The following is a 16,226-nucleotide window of genomic DNA, read 5'->3' on the forward strand; positions in this document are numbered from 1 at the left end:
TATATTCTTTATGCCAAACATAATATGATAGGTACTGATAGTTTCTCATGCTGAGCATATTGATCACAAAGCCGAGACTGACTTAGAAGAATACATGTAAACAGTATAGTAATGATTGCTTCACAAACTTAAAAGATTGTAGGTTCTGCCTGAATGATTGTACTCTTTGAAAGAAATCTTACAAATAGACTCCAGTAATATTACAAGAGTGTTAATGGACTCACCTATTAATGAACTTAATTCTCCAATAGGAAGCTTTTTTAAATTATAAATAATTCCTAGAAAGCAAATAGATCATGATACTAAAATGCATAATGGATTTTGACCAACACTCCCACAATAAAATAAACCCTGCACTTTTAAGCTTGAAGGAATCGGAACAGGAAACTAAACTTCAGTTATAAGCATATAACTGTATTGTACGTATTTATGCTTGTGTGCATGCAACCATGTATAAATACATTCTCTTTTGCACAATGCTAAGGCTGATTTATTACGTATGTGCTCTCTCTTCTTTGGAGATATATGGTTGCAATTGTTATATTATGGTCGATCACATAATTAGACATAACTAATTAGATTAATATACATCCCTATTGCAAAAGCATATTCTACTGGATCCATAAGTCAACTTATTCTTTTCACAGGCTTCAAATGTTTCAAGTGTCTCTAGGGACTCTCAGCCGGGCTCTTTGCAGAGCCATCAAACTCATGCTATTGAGGGCATTATGCATCGACGGTATAAAAGGCGTTCTCGAGTTGCGGCTTGAGGAGCATTACAAGGTAGGATGCAAACACATCACCTTCTGCCTTTTCAAAGGAAAAAAAAACGAAAAAGAAAAGAAAAAAAAAAAAGAACAGCATTAACATCAAACTTGGATAAGTAAAGAATAGTACGGCAAATTGACTGAAAATTCCTACCAAAAAAGAAAAAGACTAAGAAATTACATTCCATATAAAACAGGCTTGGAATCTTAAACGTGTGGGTTTGAGATCATTCCGCCCTGGATTTCACTGGGATGCGAGTTTGATGGGTGGTCATGGTATGTCCACATCTTCTTCCAAAGTTCCTTAACTAAATTATGTTTGTGAAGTTTTAGAATTTGATTAGTAAGTTTAGAATAGGTTTATTTTTTTTTTTTTTTTTTTTGGTTTTAATTATTGTGTTTTAATATTAATGTATTTTGGGTTTTATCTAGATCGTAGCAAAATTTCTGTGGAGTAAATTTATGAAAGCACTGCCCTAACTATTAGGTTACCTTTGTAAAGATAATCTCATAGGATTGAACTCTACCAGAGCGTTAGGTCTTGTGTGTTTAGTACCAAAAAGTAAGACCAAATTTGAAAAAGAAAGTAAATGAAAAAATTGCTTCTTATTTTTGGGTAAAATAAATTTGTTTCACATTTGGGTACAAAATTTGAAATTCTGGATACTGAAACACCAAGAATTTCTTTCTTTTTTTTTTTTTTTTTTGCTTGTTCTTGCTTACCCTTTTATCCTTAATATGAAAGTCACTTGTTTAATACAGTACTATATATCCACAAATATAGAAGTACTTGATTTGATCTTATACTAATTGCATTTACATTTCAAAATTTTTGGTAAGCTTGCTATTCTTCTGCTATGCAAATAGGTGGCCCCACGATGGACGTAGTTACATGTGATATGTTATTATTTCTGACTCATTTATTAGTACGAGTTGTTTAATATTTTTCTTGAAATTATACACACTTTTTATTTCAAAAAATATATATATTTTTTAAAATTAATTATTAGCATGAACAATGCAATATTTTTATTAAAATTAAAAAAGAATAGTCTGAATCTAATATATTTATTATTTAAAATCAATAATATTATTCTATCCATAAAAAATTAAAAATTAGATATGAAACAGTTCAAGTAACACAGTAGTAATTCGTACATTAAGGTTTTATACTGTTTACTGGTTACCTGAACATTGTTGAATTCAATCCTAGATCTACTAAGTACACCATTGTATTTAGTTACTTGTGTAAGGTTGGTGTAGTGAAAGATGTGAAGGTTGGTAGAAAACAATCTCTATTTCTTCCAGTAACTTGTATGCTTTCTGTTGATGTAACAAAGAGGATATCATTGAAATCAGATTTTGCATTCGGACATGTTTAGGTTTTGTAGTTAGTACATTACCAGACATGGTTTTGAAGGAGCAGATATTATTCTTTTATCTTTTTCTCTTAAAAAAAAAAAAAAAAGTGAGAGAGATTATCCATTTTCAAAATTCCCATGTAAAGCCAGATTTCAGAACATGCATGTAGAGTATTTGGTACTAGTTTTTTTTTTTTTTTCAAAAAAAAAATATATCTATATATATGTATGTATCTTTAAGGACATTCTTTTCATTTACTTAGCTATGGTTGCATACAATTTAACATGAACCAGATTAGACTGAACAAAGTTCAAGCTGCATTTTGATTCAAATCTTTCTGAAATTCTTCCCCAATTGTTGTACCTTAAGTTGACAAATCTGTCAGAACTATCTTTGTGTTGAATTTTATTTTTAAAATCTTTCTTTATATTATTTGTCAATTATTAAAAGCTACTTTTACATTTATTATTTATTTTTTTTTGGGTTAAAAAAAATATCTATAAATATCTTTAGATACACTAAGGTGGTCTACTCAGTTTCTTTATATTACATTTGCTTACATGTGAACTTGTATAAAAAAAAAAAAAAAAAAAAAAAAAAAAAAAAAGGAAGATTTTGATAATAAATTAAAGGATGCTATTTTTTTTAAAAAATTTTATTATTTATATTTATTGTGACTAGGAGCAGTTGATATAACATTAGGTCAAGAGAGATGCATCATCAACTAAGCCATGTGGTGATACACCTGTCTTATACTTACTTTTTCCCTCTGGGGGCGATCTATAAACTATGCTCAACATATAATATATAATCCGTCCTCTATATTATTTTACAAAGTGCTTGTATGTAGTATATATATATATATATATATATATTAAGAAATCGATTTTTTCAAATTTTTAAGTTGATAAAAATAATTCAATCTATTGTTTGTGTATGAATAATGCACCCTCGTGTTGTTTGCCAAACGATAATGAAGTGTGTGTATGTATATATCTCTTATATTTTCTGCTGAAATTTAATTGATAACTCAAATGTAGATGAGATGTGTGTTTTTGGATCATTTAATTGATAACTCTTTGGTAAATTGCAATGCATTAAGAAAGAATTGTAGAGAGTAATGGTTTGAGTAGATGTATGTATATATATATATATATATATGTATGTATGTATGTATGTATGTGTGTATGTATGTATAAAATAATGGTTTGAGTAGATGACAAAATTTGGGTTAGTGGAGTTATGGGAAGTTTGAGGCATATAAGTGATAGAAATTAGGAGTGGTCCTCCCTCCCATTTCCTTCCCATCGGTTGACTTTTTAATTCATAACATCACAACCCACCCACAAAATGTCTCATTCCTCACACTCTTCTCTATGGGACCTATCCTACTTCAATAATAATATTTTCTTTTTATTTCATGTTAAATGGTATAATTTTTTTTATCAATTATAAATTTAAATTAAATTATATTCTTTTTTATATTTTTATTATATTATGATTGATATATATATATATATATATATTTCTATAATTTAATTAATATATATGGTTCTCTAACAACATTATAATCAAACTAATTATTTATAATCACATATTTATCATTAAGTGGACATAAAAATTATAGAATGAATAGAAATAATAATAATAATAATTTATGATTATTATTATTATTATTATTATTTATGAAATTGGTTACCCTCAACCAACCCAATTTTAATTATATTAATACCCAAAAAAGATATTGTCGCAATCCATTAATTAAAGCCTCCATATGACTTACATATAATAATACATGTACCAAATATTATATCCATTTTTTAATATTCTAATTATGATTATAATTACAAATTAATATATAAGAGGTTATTATATACACATACACTGTATCTAGCTAATATAGATAGATGTATAATAGGATATCGTTGTATAATCATGTGATAAAATAGGTAATGTGTGATTATTTAATAATAATAGGATGCAAGTATAACTTAAAATACAAATGGACCCAAAACATTTTAATAAAAAGGGCAGTTCGAATTTAACTATTTTCTTAAGAAATATGAGTTTATATATACATGAGTGTATCTACATGTATGTATGTATGTATGTATGTACAGGGTATGCAGCAGTCCCCAATCATGTGTGAGATACATTGTAACTCTGATGATTAGAGTCTTCTTCTAATATTATTTTGTATATTAGCTGTCTTGTTGTTCATCATCTATACACACACACACACACATATATATATATATATATATATAATTTCTTTATCTTTTTCAATTGCAAATTTTGTTGTCTTTAGTTTAAATGAGATAATATCTTTGTTATATAATTAATAATCCAAATGTATGTTCTGCCTCTTAATTTATAAAAATAAATAAATGTTTAGCCAATAATATATATTGGATGAGGGTAAAATTAACAATATATCTATGTAATCTAAAATAATTGAAATTTTATATATACATATATATTTATTTGTTTAAAAAAATAATTATATATAAAAAAAAAAGATGATTGAAAATTCAGGGATGACAGATATTGTCAGGCAGAAAGAAGTTTATATTTAAAAAAAGTAATAAATATGCAATAAATTCAAAAAGCCGTCATAAAAATAAAATAAATAAATTGAAAATTGAATTTTTGTTTGAAAGTGAAATAAGTAAATGGAGGGTCCCAATAGGCCGCCCTTATTTTTGTGGCCTCCAATCTCTTTGGACTCCCTTTGTAATCTTCTATTTCTCTCTTCTTCTTTTTTTTTTTTCTAATTTTTATATTTTCCATATTAAAAACAACTAAAATATGGTTTACCCATTTTTTTTTTTAAAATAAGTATATTAATTAAAAATACCATAATATATCTATATAATATAAAATAATTGACTTATGTAAATTTTTAAAAAATAAAAATAAAAATTAGTGGATATTATTAATATTTTACTAAAAGAGTACACCTGTATATAAAGTAATTACAAATCAATCAAATAGTCTAAAACGATTTTTAAAATCGTGGACCTCTCTAATGTCATAATCCAAAATTATATAATTAAAAATATAGATCTAAGTATTTTTAATACTAGCAAAATGTAGATGATATTTATTTTTTTAATTACAATTTATGCCTAGCTAAAATGTTTGGCTTCACATAATTTGATCAAATACTAAAATATATATTTCACGAATGTTATCACTAATAAAAATATAATATGTATTATTTTGATAAAGATTTTATTATAATATTTACTTGGTTGAATAGTGATTGTATTATAGATGTGATCATTGAAAAAGTTTTAGTTTAAAATCATAATTAGGATTATAGACTTTATTTGGTTACTAATTTTATTTGTTATACAAATTCAATAAATAGAGTTATGATTACCATTTATAAATTTATAGTTTTTTTTAAAAAAATATTGAGTACTAACCAATTTTTAATTTGATGATTTGTGCATCTCTAATTCGACAAGATATTTTAGGATCTAAATTAAATTATATTTTGTTATTATTTAAATGTTATTTATATTATATTATGATTGATGGATAATATTACCCAATTGATAAATATTTACATTATCTATTTTTTAAAAAATATATATATTATTAAATCAAATATTATGATAAATTATTATTATTTCACAATACAATTGCAATTGCAATAATATTATAACACTATCTCAAATTTAAAAATGTGTATTTTATAATAGGTTGTTAAAAAGATTATAAATTAAGAAATATTAAAATTAAATTTAGTCAAAACTTTTGAAGTTGGCAACCCAATCAAAATTATTCAATTTAATTTTTTTTTTTAAAAATAAAATTTCAAGTACTATTAAAACTATCAAAATTATGGATAATAAATATATAAATGACAATAATTATATATTTTTGTATATAAGCCATTAAATAATATTTTAAAATTTTTGTTTTGTCGTCACAAATTCATATCTCACATTCACAAATTGTTATCAAGTGAAAATAGGAAGACAACTAAGAGCATAAAATACAAAACATATATGTATATGTATATATATATATATATAATTAAAAAATAAATATTCACTAATTAACTATATCAAATCAGAAATTCAAGAACCACCATTCTCATTTACCATATATTTTGTAATTGAGAACTGATTATCTTAATAAATTTAATGAGAAAAATCGATTTTTTATTTTTATTTAAATTGCATAATAAATTGACATAAGTTAAGAAAAAAATAGAAAGAGATAAATATGTTTAAATATTATTTATTATTTAATATAAATAATTTATTATAAAGACAAAATTAATATGTATTTATTATTTAATAAATAAATAAAAAGAAGAGAGTGATAGACAAAGACCCAACAGCACATCGCTGTCTGAACCTCTGCATGCTTCATTTCTTTCCTCTCTCTCTACAGTGCTCTGCTACTCCTCCCTGTCCATATCGGGGCTCCGAGCCCCGGACCCGTTTCACTCCTCCTCCATCCGGATCTATCTTCCTTCCAATTCTCTCTCACGCTTTTACCTTCTTCACTAAAACCACACAGAATGTACTCTGCGATTCACTCCTTGCCGCTAGATGGCGGCGTTGTTGGTGGTCACCCGGACTATCAGGGCTCGCTTGACGGGACCAACCTGCCCGGTGATGCTTGTCTCGTTTTGACAACAGATCCCAAGCCCCGCCTCCGCTGGACTGCCGAGCTCCATGAACGCTTCGTTGATGCTGTCACCCAGCTCGGCGGCCCTGACAGTATGTGTCTATACTTATACATGTTATCTACCTATCTACTTTTTCTTTTTTCTTGTTTTGCTGGCTTCAAAAAATGTGGGTTGTCTTTGGGGTGAAATTTTCCTGTGGTTGGCTTTAAATGGGATCTTCTCATCTTTTGCTGTGTTTTTTTTTTTTTTTCTCTGGGTAAGTTAAATACGGCTTTTTCTGGGTTTGGATTGAATCGAGTTTTTGTTCTTGAGTTAACGAGCTGTTCTCTCGCTCTGGACTCTTGAAATGTTTTTACGTTTTTCAAATCTGTTGGCTCGTAAAGCGTGAATGCAGTAGTGTTCTAATTATTCTGTGTGCTCTGCTGGATTTTTTCCTTTTTTGTGATTGTCCAGTTTTTGCTGTGGGTGTGGCTATGGAGTCAATTTTTTTCTCATTAAAGATTAATTACATCTAAAAAGTTTTCATTTTTTTTCTTTCTTCATAGTCGATTCCATGTTGCGTGAGTAAATGGTTTAAGTGTGGTTAATTATTGAAGTTCTTTTTTTTTTTTTTTAAAAATAAAAACAATATAATGAGAGCTGTGTCCTTTCCTTCTTTGTGAAAAAGATCTTCTTTCATAGTCTTCCAGTTTAATGTTTATCAAGTTGACCAATCATGATTCTTTGGCATGGATCATGTTCATAGTTCACTTTAATTCTCCAAGTCAAAGATGGCTATCCAATTTCTCCCTCTATCTCTTCTGTTCATGAAAATTACCAATTTACTTGGTTTTTATTCTCCTTTATTTTATTATAGCAGTATCTCTATGAAGTGTGCTGTTTATTTTTAAACATTTTTCGTAGCTTGATTAGCTTGTTTATTGACTTTGATATTAAGTCTTCTCAATCTTCCAGTTAATAATGTTGAGTAAACTTTTCGAAATCTGTACTCGTGCCTTACTCACTAGGTACTAAAGAGAAATAGAACAAGGACAAAATTACATTTTGGAACCATCAAGTTCAATAATGTTGGTGTGGATGATTTAGCTGTAAGACAAATTGGATCAACTGCTGTACTTTGTCTTGATCTATGAAAGAATCTTCTAATATTTGCATTAACTATTGTGCAAATATGTGGTTCACGCAATCTTTTTTGTACACAGAAAAAAACGAACAGTTAAAGAATTCTGGTCTACTGTTTACAGCTTTTTATCTTTTATTTAGATTTGAAATGATACATGCTGCCCGGATGTTTTTCTTTTGTTGGGTCAAACTCAAGCTGCAACTGCTCAAACGGGCTTTGAACCCTCATGATGCTTTTAGATTTTTCTGTTATTAAACCATATGAATTGTGAGTGAACTGTTAAATTTTTGTCAAGACATCAAGATCAGAAGCTGCACATGGTTTTGGTTGCATAGCTTCAGCTCAACATATACTTCCTCTCTGCTCAAACCAAAAGTATTGCCACTTTTATTATAAGTCATGCTATAGTAAAAGGCAGCGGTTAAACAGTGAAAAGCTGCGAAAGTTCAGTCCATAAGAAGTTACCTTGGGTTTAATTGTCTTGGTGAAGAGTGAACTCTTGGATGCTGGTTTTTGAACTGTTTACTTGAAGTTTACCATTCACTAATACTGAATCCTGCAGGTTATTTTTGTCAGGTGTCAGTTTGATTCACATAGCACCACACCATATTGGGGCATTAATTGTCTGCACCTTTCCTTGTCCTTTTGTTCTTTTTTCCTGCCAGCATTACTGAACTAACAAGACAATACCATGCCAAAATAGAACTAACAAGACAATTTGGTTGTGGCAAATTCTAGCATTAGACTAACCTTAAAGATCACCAGTGAAAATAGTGGAGATAGAGGATATAATATGATCACTATTCAGTGGCTCGGTTTCCCGCACTCTTGATATAATAGAGTGGTCAAAGCAGTTCTGTTTGAAGTAGATTTTGTATTTACTTCCTATCATATCAATTCCTTTGGAGAAAATGGGTTTTACCATCTTTTCATGTGTGGATGTTTCAATTTTCTGTCTATTGATAATCTCTTCTTTGCCTTTTGAAGAAATATGCTCCACTACCATCCTCCTGTTGCTGCCAGCTGTGGCTGTGACTTTGTTGTTGTTGCCACCATTGCCCTCAATTCTTCTTACTTACCTTGCTGTGAAAGTTATCAACTGGTACCTGATGTTTAGCCCCCACTCTGGTGCCATTTTCTCACACTCCAGTGAAAGAAATGCAGAGTCTTTATTGATGGCTAAGCACTTTTTGCTTTCAAACTGAACTTTCTGCAGGGAAATCCTTCTATAAAAAGAGTTGGATGGATAAGATGAGGAGATTCTTCAAAGTACTTTATGTTGGTAAAAATACAGACTCTAGATCTTAATGAGAATCTCAACCCTTTACATACCAACTGAACTCATCCGATTGCACGCTGAAGCATTCTTTCCATTGTTCACATGTTTTAAAGTTGAATTCTTCAGGAAAATGTCATATAGAACTAAGGAGAGGAAGGGATATGAGAAGTGAGTTTGAGTCTTGCTTTACGTTCTGGGACACACTTGTCTTCTACAATCTTGCTGATGTCCTGTGCACAAAGCTGCAAAAAAACATGTGCAATGGGTCAAAGCAACCAAAGATATCTTCAGTGAATATATTTTGACTCCCTTTACGTTCTCAAGTCAATAAATCTTTGACTGGACTGCTACGAATTTGCATAAAAAGATCTTTTAGGTAAAATTACATTCTGGGTTCTACTCCCTCATTACGGGGATTATCCCTTTAACAAAAACACCGAAAGGTAAGACACATTCCTTAATTGAATTTTTGAAGGATAATGGCGGTAGATTTTATACCTTAGGGGTTACATGTTATCTAAATAAATGTTCAATCATTGAGATTTCCTTTAGGAATCCAGTTATGCATTTTTTTCTCGGTTTCTTCTTGTGAGTTGAACTGAAGCATGGGGGAAGACTCTAGCTGAGTTGATAAGCTAAATGAATGTTGATGTTACCGACAAAGATTCTTTCTGTTGGAAATTTTTTTAAAAAAAAGAGGAAAAAACAATTATGCTTGGATGGTAAAGATATAATATGTGTTATTTCTTTGTTGGTAACTGCTCATTTCTGAACCTTACTGCTGAGAAAAGATTTGACTCTGTGTAACTATGCTGAGTTAGAAGTTATATGCTACTAGGGACATTGAATTGAAAATTAGAGGAATATTATTCATAAGGTACCGAGTGGATAACACAGTACAGAATTATATGCTGCTAGTGACAATTATATCAAAATGCAGCTCACCATCACTTGTTTAGGCTTCTGTAGAGTTTGTTGCCCAGTCCAGATCCTTAACATTTAAGTGTCAAAAAGCACATCTATATCACAAGGTTATGTTGTATACCTTAACTTTTCTTATTATAGATCTAAATGCCTGATGGCTTCTAGATTATTTTTAATTCTCTTGATATGCATTGCAGAAGCAACGCCTAAGACCATCATGAGAACAATGGGAGTAAAAGGCCTGACCCTCTATCATCTGAAGTCACATCTTCAGGTTTGCTGCTGTTGCAATCTCTTTTAAAAAACCATATTTTCCAATGCTTATGTTCTTTAAATGGGCAGACAGGAACTAGTAGATCTTCTGTACATCCTTGAGACAATAAGATTCTAATTCTTTTTAGCACTACTAGAGTGCATGAAGTATAAGCAACAAGTTGGAGATACAAGAGGAGTTTAAAGAATTTGAATGCAAGAATCTGCACTTACCTCTTTTATACTGTAAATGTGGAAGGCAAAGGAGGGGAATATAGAAGATTTATCAAATGGAAGTTTCCTGAAGTGCCTCTCTTATATTGAAATTGTGTGACAGCAACGTCCATGCTAGACAAATGAAGAGGGTCTAGACATTTTGAGCCCAAGATTCTGAACTCATGTCTATTATGTTTTCTTCATGCAACCTCCTTTCCTTTTTTTAAAGGGAAAGGATAAATAAATAGTACTAATAGGGCACAAAAGGCTTGCCACCAATATACAAAATAAGCTTTATAGATTGTGATAAGAAGCCAAAATATCTATAAGGTTCCCTTGGTCCCATCCATAGGTGAGAGGTTGACTATAAGCAAAAGGAGACATAATGCCTTCAAAAACCATCTTGTTTTTTTTTTCCTTTTTGCTTTTAGATAACCCAACTAATGGTCAACAGAATAAGAGAAACATGTTTTTTCTTCCTAGTCTTATTCAGCCTAATACCATCCCAAGGCCATAAATCATCCTCAATCAAGTCACTGGCCACCCAAGAAAGATTCAGGAAGGAAAAAGATGAATCTCATAGCCTTCTAGCCTCCGCACACCGAAGAAGGAGATTTGATTAGGGGATTCGCTCTCTTGCAAACCCAACAAGTACCCATTAACGATGATCTTTCCTCGTTGCTTCCTCAAATCATTGTTGTTAGACTTTTATCCCAAACGGCTTCCCAAGCAAGAAAAGCCACACAAGGGGAGGTTTTTTTCTCTTTCAAATCAGCTCCCACAGGAACCTTGAGAGACATTATTTTGAGACAGGTTAAGACAAAGAGATCTCAAAGAGAATAAAACATTTTTTGAGCGTAACTATATACGACGATCACAAACCGCAAGGTCAAAAAGGCAAGAATCAAGAAGAGTAAAGAGAGAGACCATATCAACAATCTCCCAATTGTTCAGGTTCCATATAGATTGATATCCCACAAAAGAGGAGAGATGCAATTGTTGACCATAGTATCCTTAATCAAAGCATCCTTATCCCTAGCAATAGCAAAAAGTGCTAGGAAATCTTTGGGACGACTACCACTACAACTCTGGTCTGTCCACAAAGCTCAAGGATCAATCATCGCCTAAAAATCTATTAGTCAAAGGAAGAGCTTCAATCTTAACTAATCACCACTTCCAAAAGCTAGTTCTGTAACTGTGAGCAATCCTGGCTGTTTTGCAGCCCCTACCATCCAGCCCATATTTTGCAGCAATCACCTCTTCCCAGAAGCCATTGCTACATGATATAAACTTCCAAAGCCACTTAGCTAATAATGCCTTATTTATGGTGGTCAAGGATCTTTTGCCTAGGCCTCCAAAGCAAAAGGCCGTTTCATAATATCCCAAGCCACAAAATGGTTACATCTCACCTCCTCAAGAGTCTCTCCCAGAGGAACTGGAGCTGTGGAGACTCCAACTTTTTGTCCACCCTAAATCTCCTTTCCTATTTTATTGTTGGAGTTTATTCTGCTAATATTGTAGATTAGATATTATGTTTGTTACTATAATAACGTTCCCTTTGTTTCTTCTTTTGATGCCTGTTACTTGCAGAAATACCGGCTGGGGAAGCAGTCATGCAAGGAATCAACTGACAACTCTAAGGATGGTATCTTCATAATCTCTGTTTTCCTATGTGTTCTTTATCACTGCATTTTGTTTATTATTCAAATCCAAATAAAACCATGATACTGTAAATATCTGAAGTTGTTCAAAGTATGTGGAAGCCATTCATTTGTCTGAACTAGGAGCTCAGCCACCATGAAAAGAAGAGTTCTGTGGCTGTTTTTTTTAACCTTTAAATAAAATTTGAATGTGCAATATTTTCATAGTCGGTAATAATATCTAGCTGGCATTACAGCCTCATGTGTTGGAGAAAGTCAGGATACAGGTTCATCGTCAACATCATCATCAAGGATGGTGGCACAAGATCTGAATGAGTATGTTTATCTTCTTCTTTCCAATTGCAAAAACTTGTCAGTCTCTGTAATCAAGTAATTGTCATTTATCTTCCTTCAAGCAGTGGTTACCAGGTTACTGAGGCTTTACGAGTCCAGATGGAAGTGCAGCGAAGACTGCATGAACAATTGGAGGTTAGTGTTTTCCTTTGTTGTGTATTTGATATATCACTAAATAATCTCTTATGTGCACTGGGTTTGAACTGTGCATTAACCATCTTTTCAAGTATGCTTGGACCTTAATAAACCCAGCAGGGTAAAGACCAGTATATAAGCTGCTTTTGGGAAAATTGACCTTTTAATTGTTTTTCGAAGTCCGAGTTTTCCTTTTTCTTCAAAAATTTGGAGAAAAATATCCATTCTCAAGTATTTTTCCAGTTTGTTATTATTTTTGGTAGAAGTATCCTGATATGGTTCGACTACATGCAGGTTCAACGTCATGTCCAGCTTAGGATTGAAGCACAGAGCAAATACCTACAGTCAATACTTGAAAAGGCTCGTAAAGCCTTGAGTGATCAGGCTGCTGCATCAGCTGGGCTTGAAGCTGCCAGAGAAGAACTTTCTGAACTTGCTATCAAGTTTTCCAACGAATGTCAGGGGGTGATCCCACTCGAGACAATAAAAATGCCTTCCTTATCTGAACTTGCTGCAGCCATAGAAAATAAGAACACTTCTAACCTGCCAGCACGAATTGGTGATTGCTCTGTTGAAAGCTGTTTAACTTCCACGGAAAGCCCAGTTTCTCCAGTGGGCGCAGCCGCATCACAGGTGGCTGCCATGAAGAAGAGACCACGACCATTGTTCATAAATGGAGACTCGTTGGCCATGGAAAGCAACATGAGGCAGGAAGTGGAATGGATGATGCCTAATATTGGTTGAGTAGCAGCATCTTTCCATCCTAGTGATGATGAACCTTCTTCTTTCTTCTTCTTTTCCCTTTGTCATTTTGTGCCTTGTCTAGTTCTAAATTTCCCTTACTACACCATATCAATGGTCTGTATATTCTTAACTAGATCCAAATGAATGTGGGGATACCTTTATTTTATGACTTTGTGTTAACCTTACTCTCTGGTTGACCTTGACATAACAAAACACACCAGCATTGATTGGGAGGGCTGGTTGCTCATTCTTTTTTGCTCAACTGAAATAAATACATAAAACTATATTCTATTTAATTAGTAGTAACTTGAAAATAGAACTAGGTGTCCAAATCAGAAGCAAAGATTATCATTTTGAAATGAAAATTAACCTGGATTTATGGGAGAGGCCAGCATAATTTTTGTAATGGCCTCAGAAATTTAAAATGAAATGTGTATTAAAAATATCAAATGCGGAAACGAAGTTAAAAATTCGATTAACATCCTTTACACTAAAACAAAAAACGTGGTCACAAAATATAAAAAATCAAATTACCTAGAGGAGAAACTCGAAAGTAAAAGCTACGAATATGACTATGGAGTCTTTAGGCGTCCCTTTCGTCGTCCTCCTGCGTAACGGGCTCGGGAACAATGTCTTCCTGATCTGAAATGATTAAATAAGGAATGAGCTACACTAACCCAGTAAAGACATCACGATATCTCACCGTCACAGAGGTAAAGGTGGGTAGAAAACACAAAAAGACCAATGGAGCATAATTTACAACAAATTCTTTTATCAATAATAAATCCTTCACCATCCACTTACCTCAGTGAAATTCATAAAACAGTATACGAAAGCAATAATATTATCATCATCATGAAATCATATATAAACTGTATAACATGATACTTATCACGCCTTTTGTAATTCAATCATTACACAACATATTTTTCCTCATTTACCAGCCCACTAGTATCCATGGGGATCCATAGGGGTCCCGCTACCCGTTAACCCTTAACACTTGAAATCAGATGGCGCCCATACCCCGTCCGGTATGGGCGCCAAAACACATAAAGTCTTCATACCCCGTCCGGTATGAGAGACTCCAATCCCGGTAGGGTTCCCTACGGACCCGGTCCGTCCACCATCTCCCAGGATATCTAGTCAGGCTGACCACATTATACAATTACCAATTTACATAATCTTTCATTCCCCTTTTCCTCAGTCAGCATCATCAATTCACATACAAACAAGCAAAACAGTAATTTATGTCAAACATGCAACATACAGCATCAGTATCTCAGTCATTCAATCCATAATCAATAAAACAGTAAAATATGCACACGAAACTATAAAATGAAAACATCAAATCTCATACTGCATTTGAAACTGTAAAATAGGCCAATTAACAGTTAACCGACAAACATACTAGACTCGGGCTCCATTAGCGACCTTAAGCAATTTCACACATTCGTTGATTCAAGAAATACCGTTTTATCATTATTGAACTTAAATACCGTGATAGGAAATAGAGTGAGGGGTCCTTACTCGTTTCGGGGTCCGAACACGGCTTCACAGTGCGCCTACAAGCTGTTCTTAATTTTTCCTGAATTTTTTTCAGGGAACTGAAACGCACTACTGGTACCTGCACGTGTTCCAAAAAATCTCAAATTAGGCCCAGGGCCCCTTTTTGGTCAATATCGCAATTCCGGCACGGGGGCTCCGCCGTGCTCCGGCGACGGCGATTCGCCTCGGTTTGGCCTTTTTTGGCCGAATTCGCCCACACTTGCATCGGTCCTTGCGATAAAACAACCCTCGAGGGGCCAAAAAATTACGGAAAACCGAAGTTTACCGGCGGTGGTGCTCTCGGGTGCGGCGGCTCTCCGGTGAAGTTCGTGTTTTGGTGATTCGGCTCCGATCAACCTGTAGAGAAAAGAATGGTGATCACGGTGATATAAAAATTGCATCAAACGGAGGCCGGGAAGGGCCTCATCGGAGGCAAAAATTGAGAAGGGGCGCGGCGGCGCTGCTGGGTTTCGGCCGTGTTTTTCGGCCGTTTGGCCGGGATTTTGGCTCCGATTTGGCCACAGGGGAAATCAGCGTGGAAAAACGAGTCGGGGGTATGAAATTTACCTCGATCGGCGGTCGGAAATCTCCCCGGTGCGGCGGCGGGTGGCGGCGGCCGGCGTCTCCGGCGTCTGGTTCGTCTTCTCTGGCGAGGGCAGTCAGCTAGGGTTTTTGTGGTCAGTTGTGGGGGTTCTATTTATACTTTTTTGCCTTTTGATCTCAGCCGTCCATTTTGTTTTAATTTGGGCCGTCCGTACGATTGCATCTGAACCGTCCGTACGCACGCTTGATCTGGGCCATCCGATCGCGCGTACGCGGATCGCCAACGTGGCCCGTCCCCGGTTGACGTGGTTTTGCCACGTGGCAGGTCCTGATTGGCTGGGACTGCTGACTGGGTCTGCTGACGTGGCGTTGTTTTTTTTTTTTTAACTCTAATTAAAATAATTAATAATAAATTTTTTTTCTTCAAATTTCCGGGCATTACAATTTTACCAGAAAGAACTTAGTCCAGTGATTACTTCCCAGTTACCCTTCTATGGGATCAATTCAATCATGATAACACTTTTAGGGATTGCATAAGAAAGTTAAATTTCACGGTTAACGTTAATGGTGAACAAAAATAAACTGAAAATAATTTATAAAGTAAAAATCTTTTTAGTTAATTATTAAAAAAAATTTCTTTTATGTATTTTCTAAAATTTGCCCAAAAAATAATTGGGGAACAATGTTGTCA

At 33.3% G+C, this 16,226-nt stretch overlaps 2 protein-coding genes across 3 annotated transcripts in view; both read left to right on the forward strand.

Moving 5' to 3' along the window:
* Nucleotides 1-1,393, forward strand: part of LOC110825129 (uncharacterized) — a 34,491-nt gene extending 33,098 nt beyond the window's left edge. For both annotated transcript variants that reach the window (XM_088215396.1, XM_088215395.1), the window contains 2 exons: nucleotides 648-783; nucleotides 965-1,393. In XM_088215396.1, coding sequence (XP_088071522.1) covers nucleotides 648-770 — 123 coding nt within the window. In that variant the 3' untranslated portion in view covers nucleotides 771-783; nucleotides 965-1,393. The remainder of the gene's footprint in view (nucleotides 1-647; nucleotides 784-964) is intronic.
* Nucleotides 1,394-6,478: 5,085 nt separating this feature from the next.
* LOC110816577 (Homeodomain-like superfamily protein) lies at nucleotides 6,479-13,613 on the forward strand. Its single transcript, XM_088215397.1, has 6 exons — nucleotides 6,479-6,871; nucleotides 10,304-10,380; nucleotides 12,165-12,219; nucleotides 12,472-12,550; nucleotides 12,634-12,703; nucleotides 12,998-13,613. The coding sequence occupies exons 1-6, from the start codon at nucleotides 6,670-6,672 to the stop codon at nucleotides 13,445-13,447; spliced, it is 933 nt and encodes a 310-aa protein (XP_088071523.1). The 5' UTR covers nucleotides 6,479-6,669; the 3' UTR covers nucleotides 13,448-13,613.
* Nucleotides 13,614-16,226: the final 2,613 nt, after the last annotated feature.

The sequence above is a fragment of the Carica papaya genome, chromosome 3 (genome assembly GCF_054855325.1).
Source record: "Carica papaya isolate Zhongbai chromosome 3, ASM5485532v1, whole genome shotgun sequence".
Classification (NCBI taxonomy): domain Eukaryota; kingdom Viridiplantae; phylum Streptophyta; class Magnoliopsida; order Brassicales; family Caricaceae; genus Carica; species Carica papaya.

Coding starts and splice junctions, on each gene's coding strand:
- LOC110816577 (XM_088215397.1), top strand. CDS start 6,670: ATGTACTCTGCGATTCACTCCTTGCCGCTAGATGGCGGCGTTGTTGGT. Junction 12,220..12,471: donor AACTGACAACTCTAAGGATG/GTATCTTCATAA, acceptor CTGGCATTACAG/CCTCATGTGTTGGAGAAAGT. Junction 12,704..12,997: donor GACTGCATGAACAATTGGAG/GTTAGTGTTTTC, acceptor GACTACATGCAG/GTTCAACGTCATGTCCAGCT.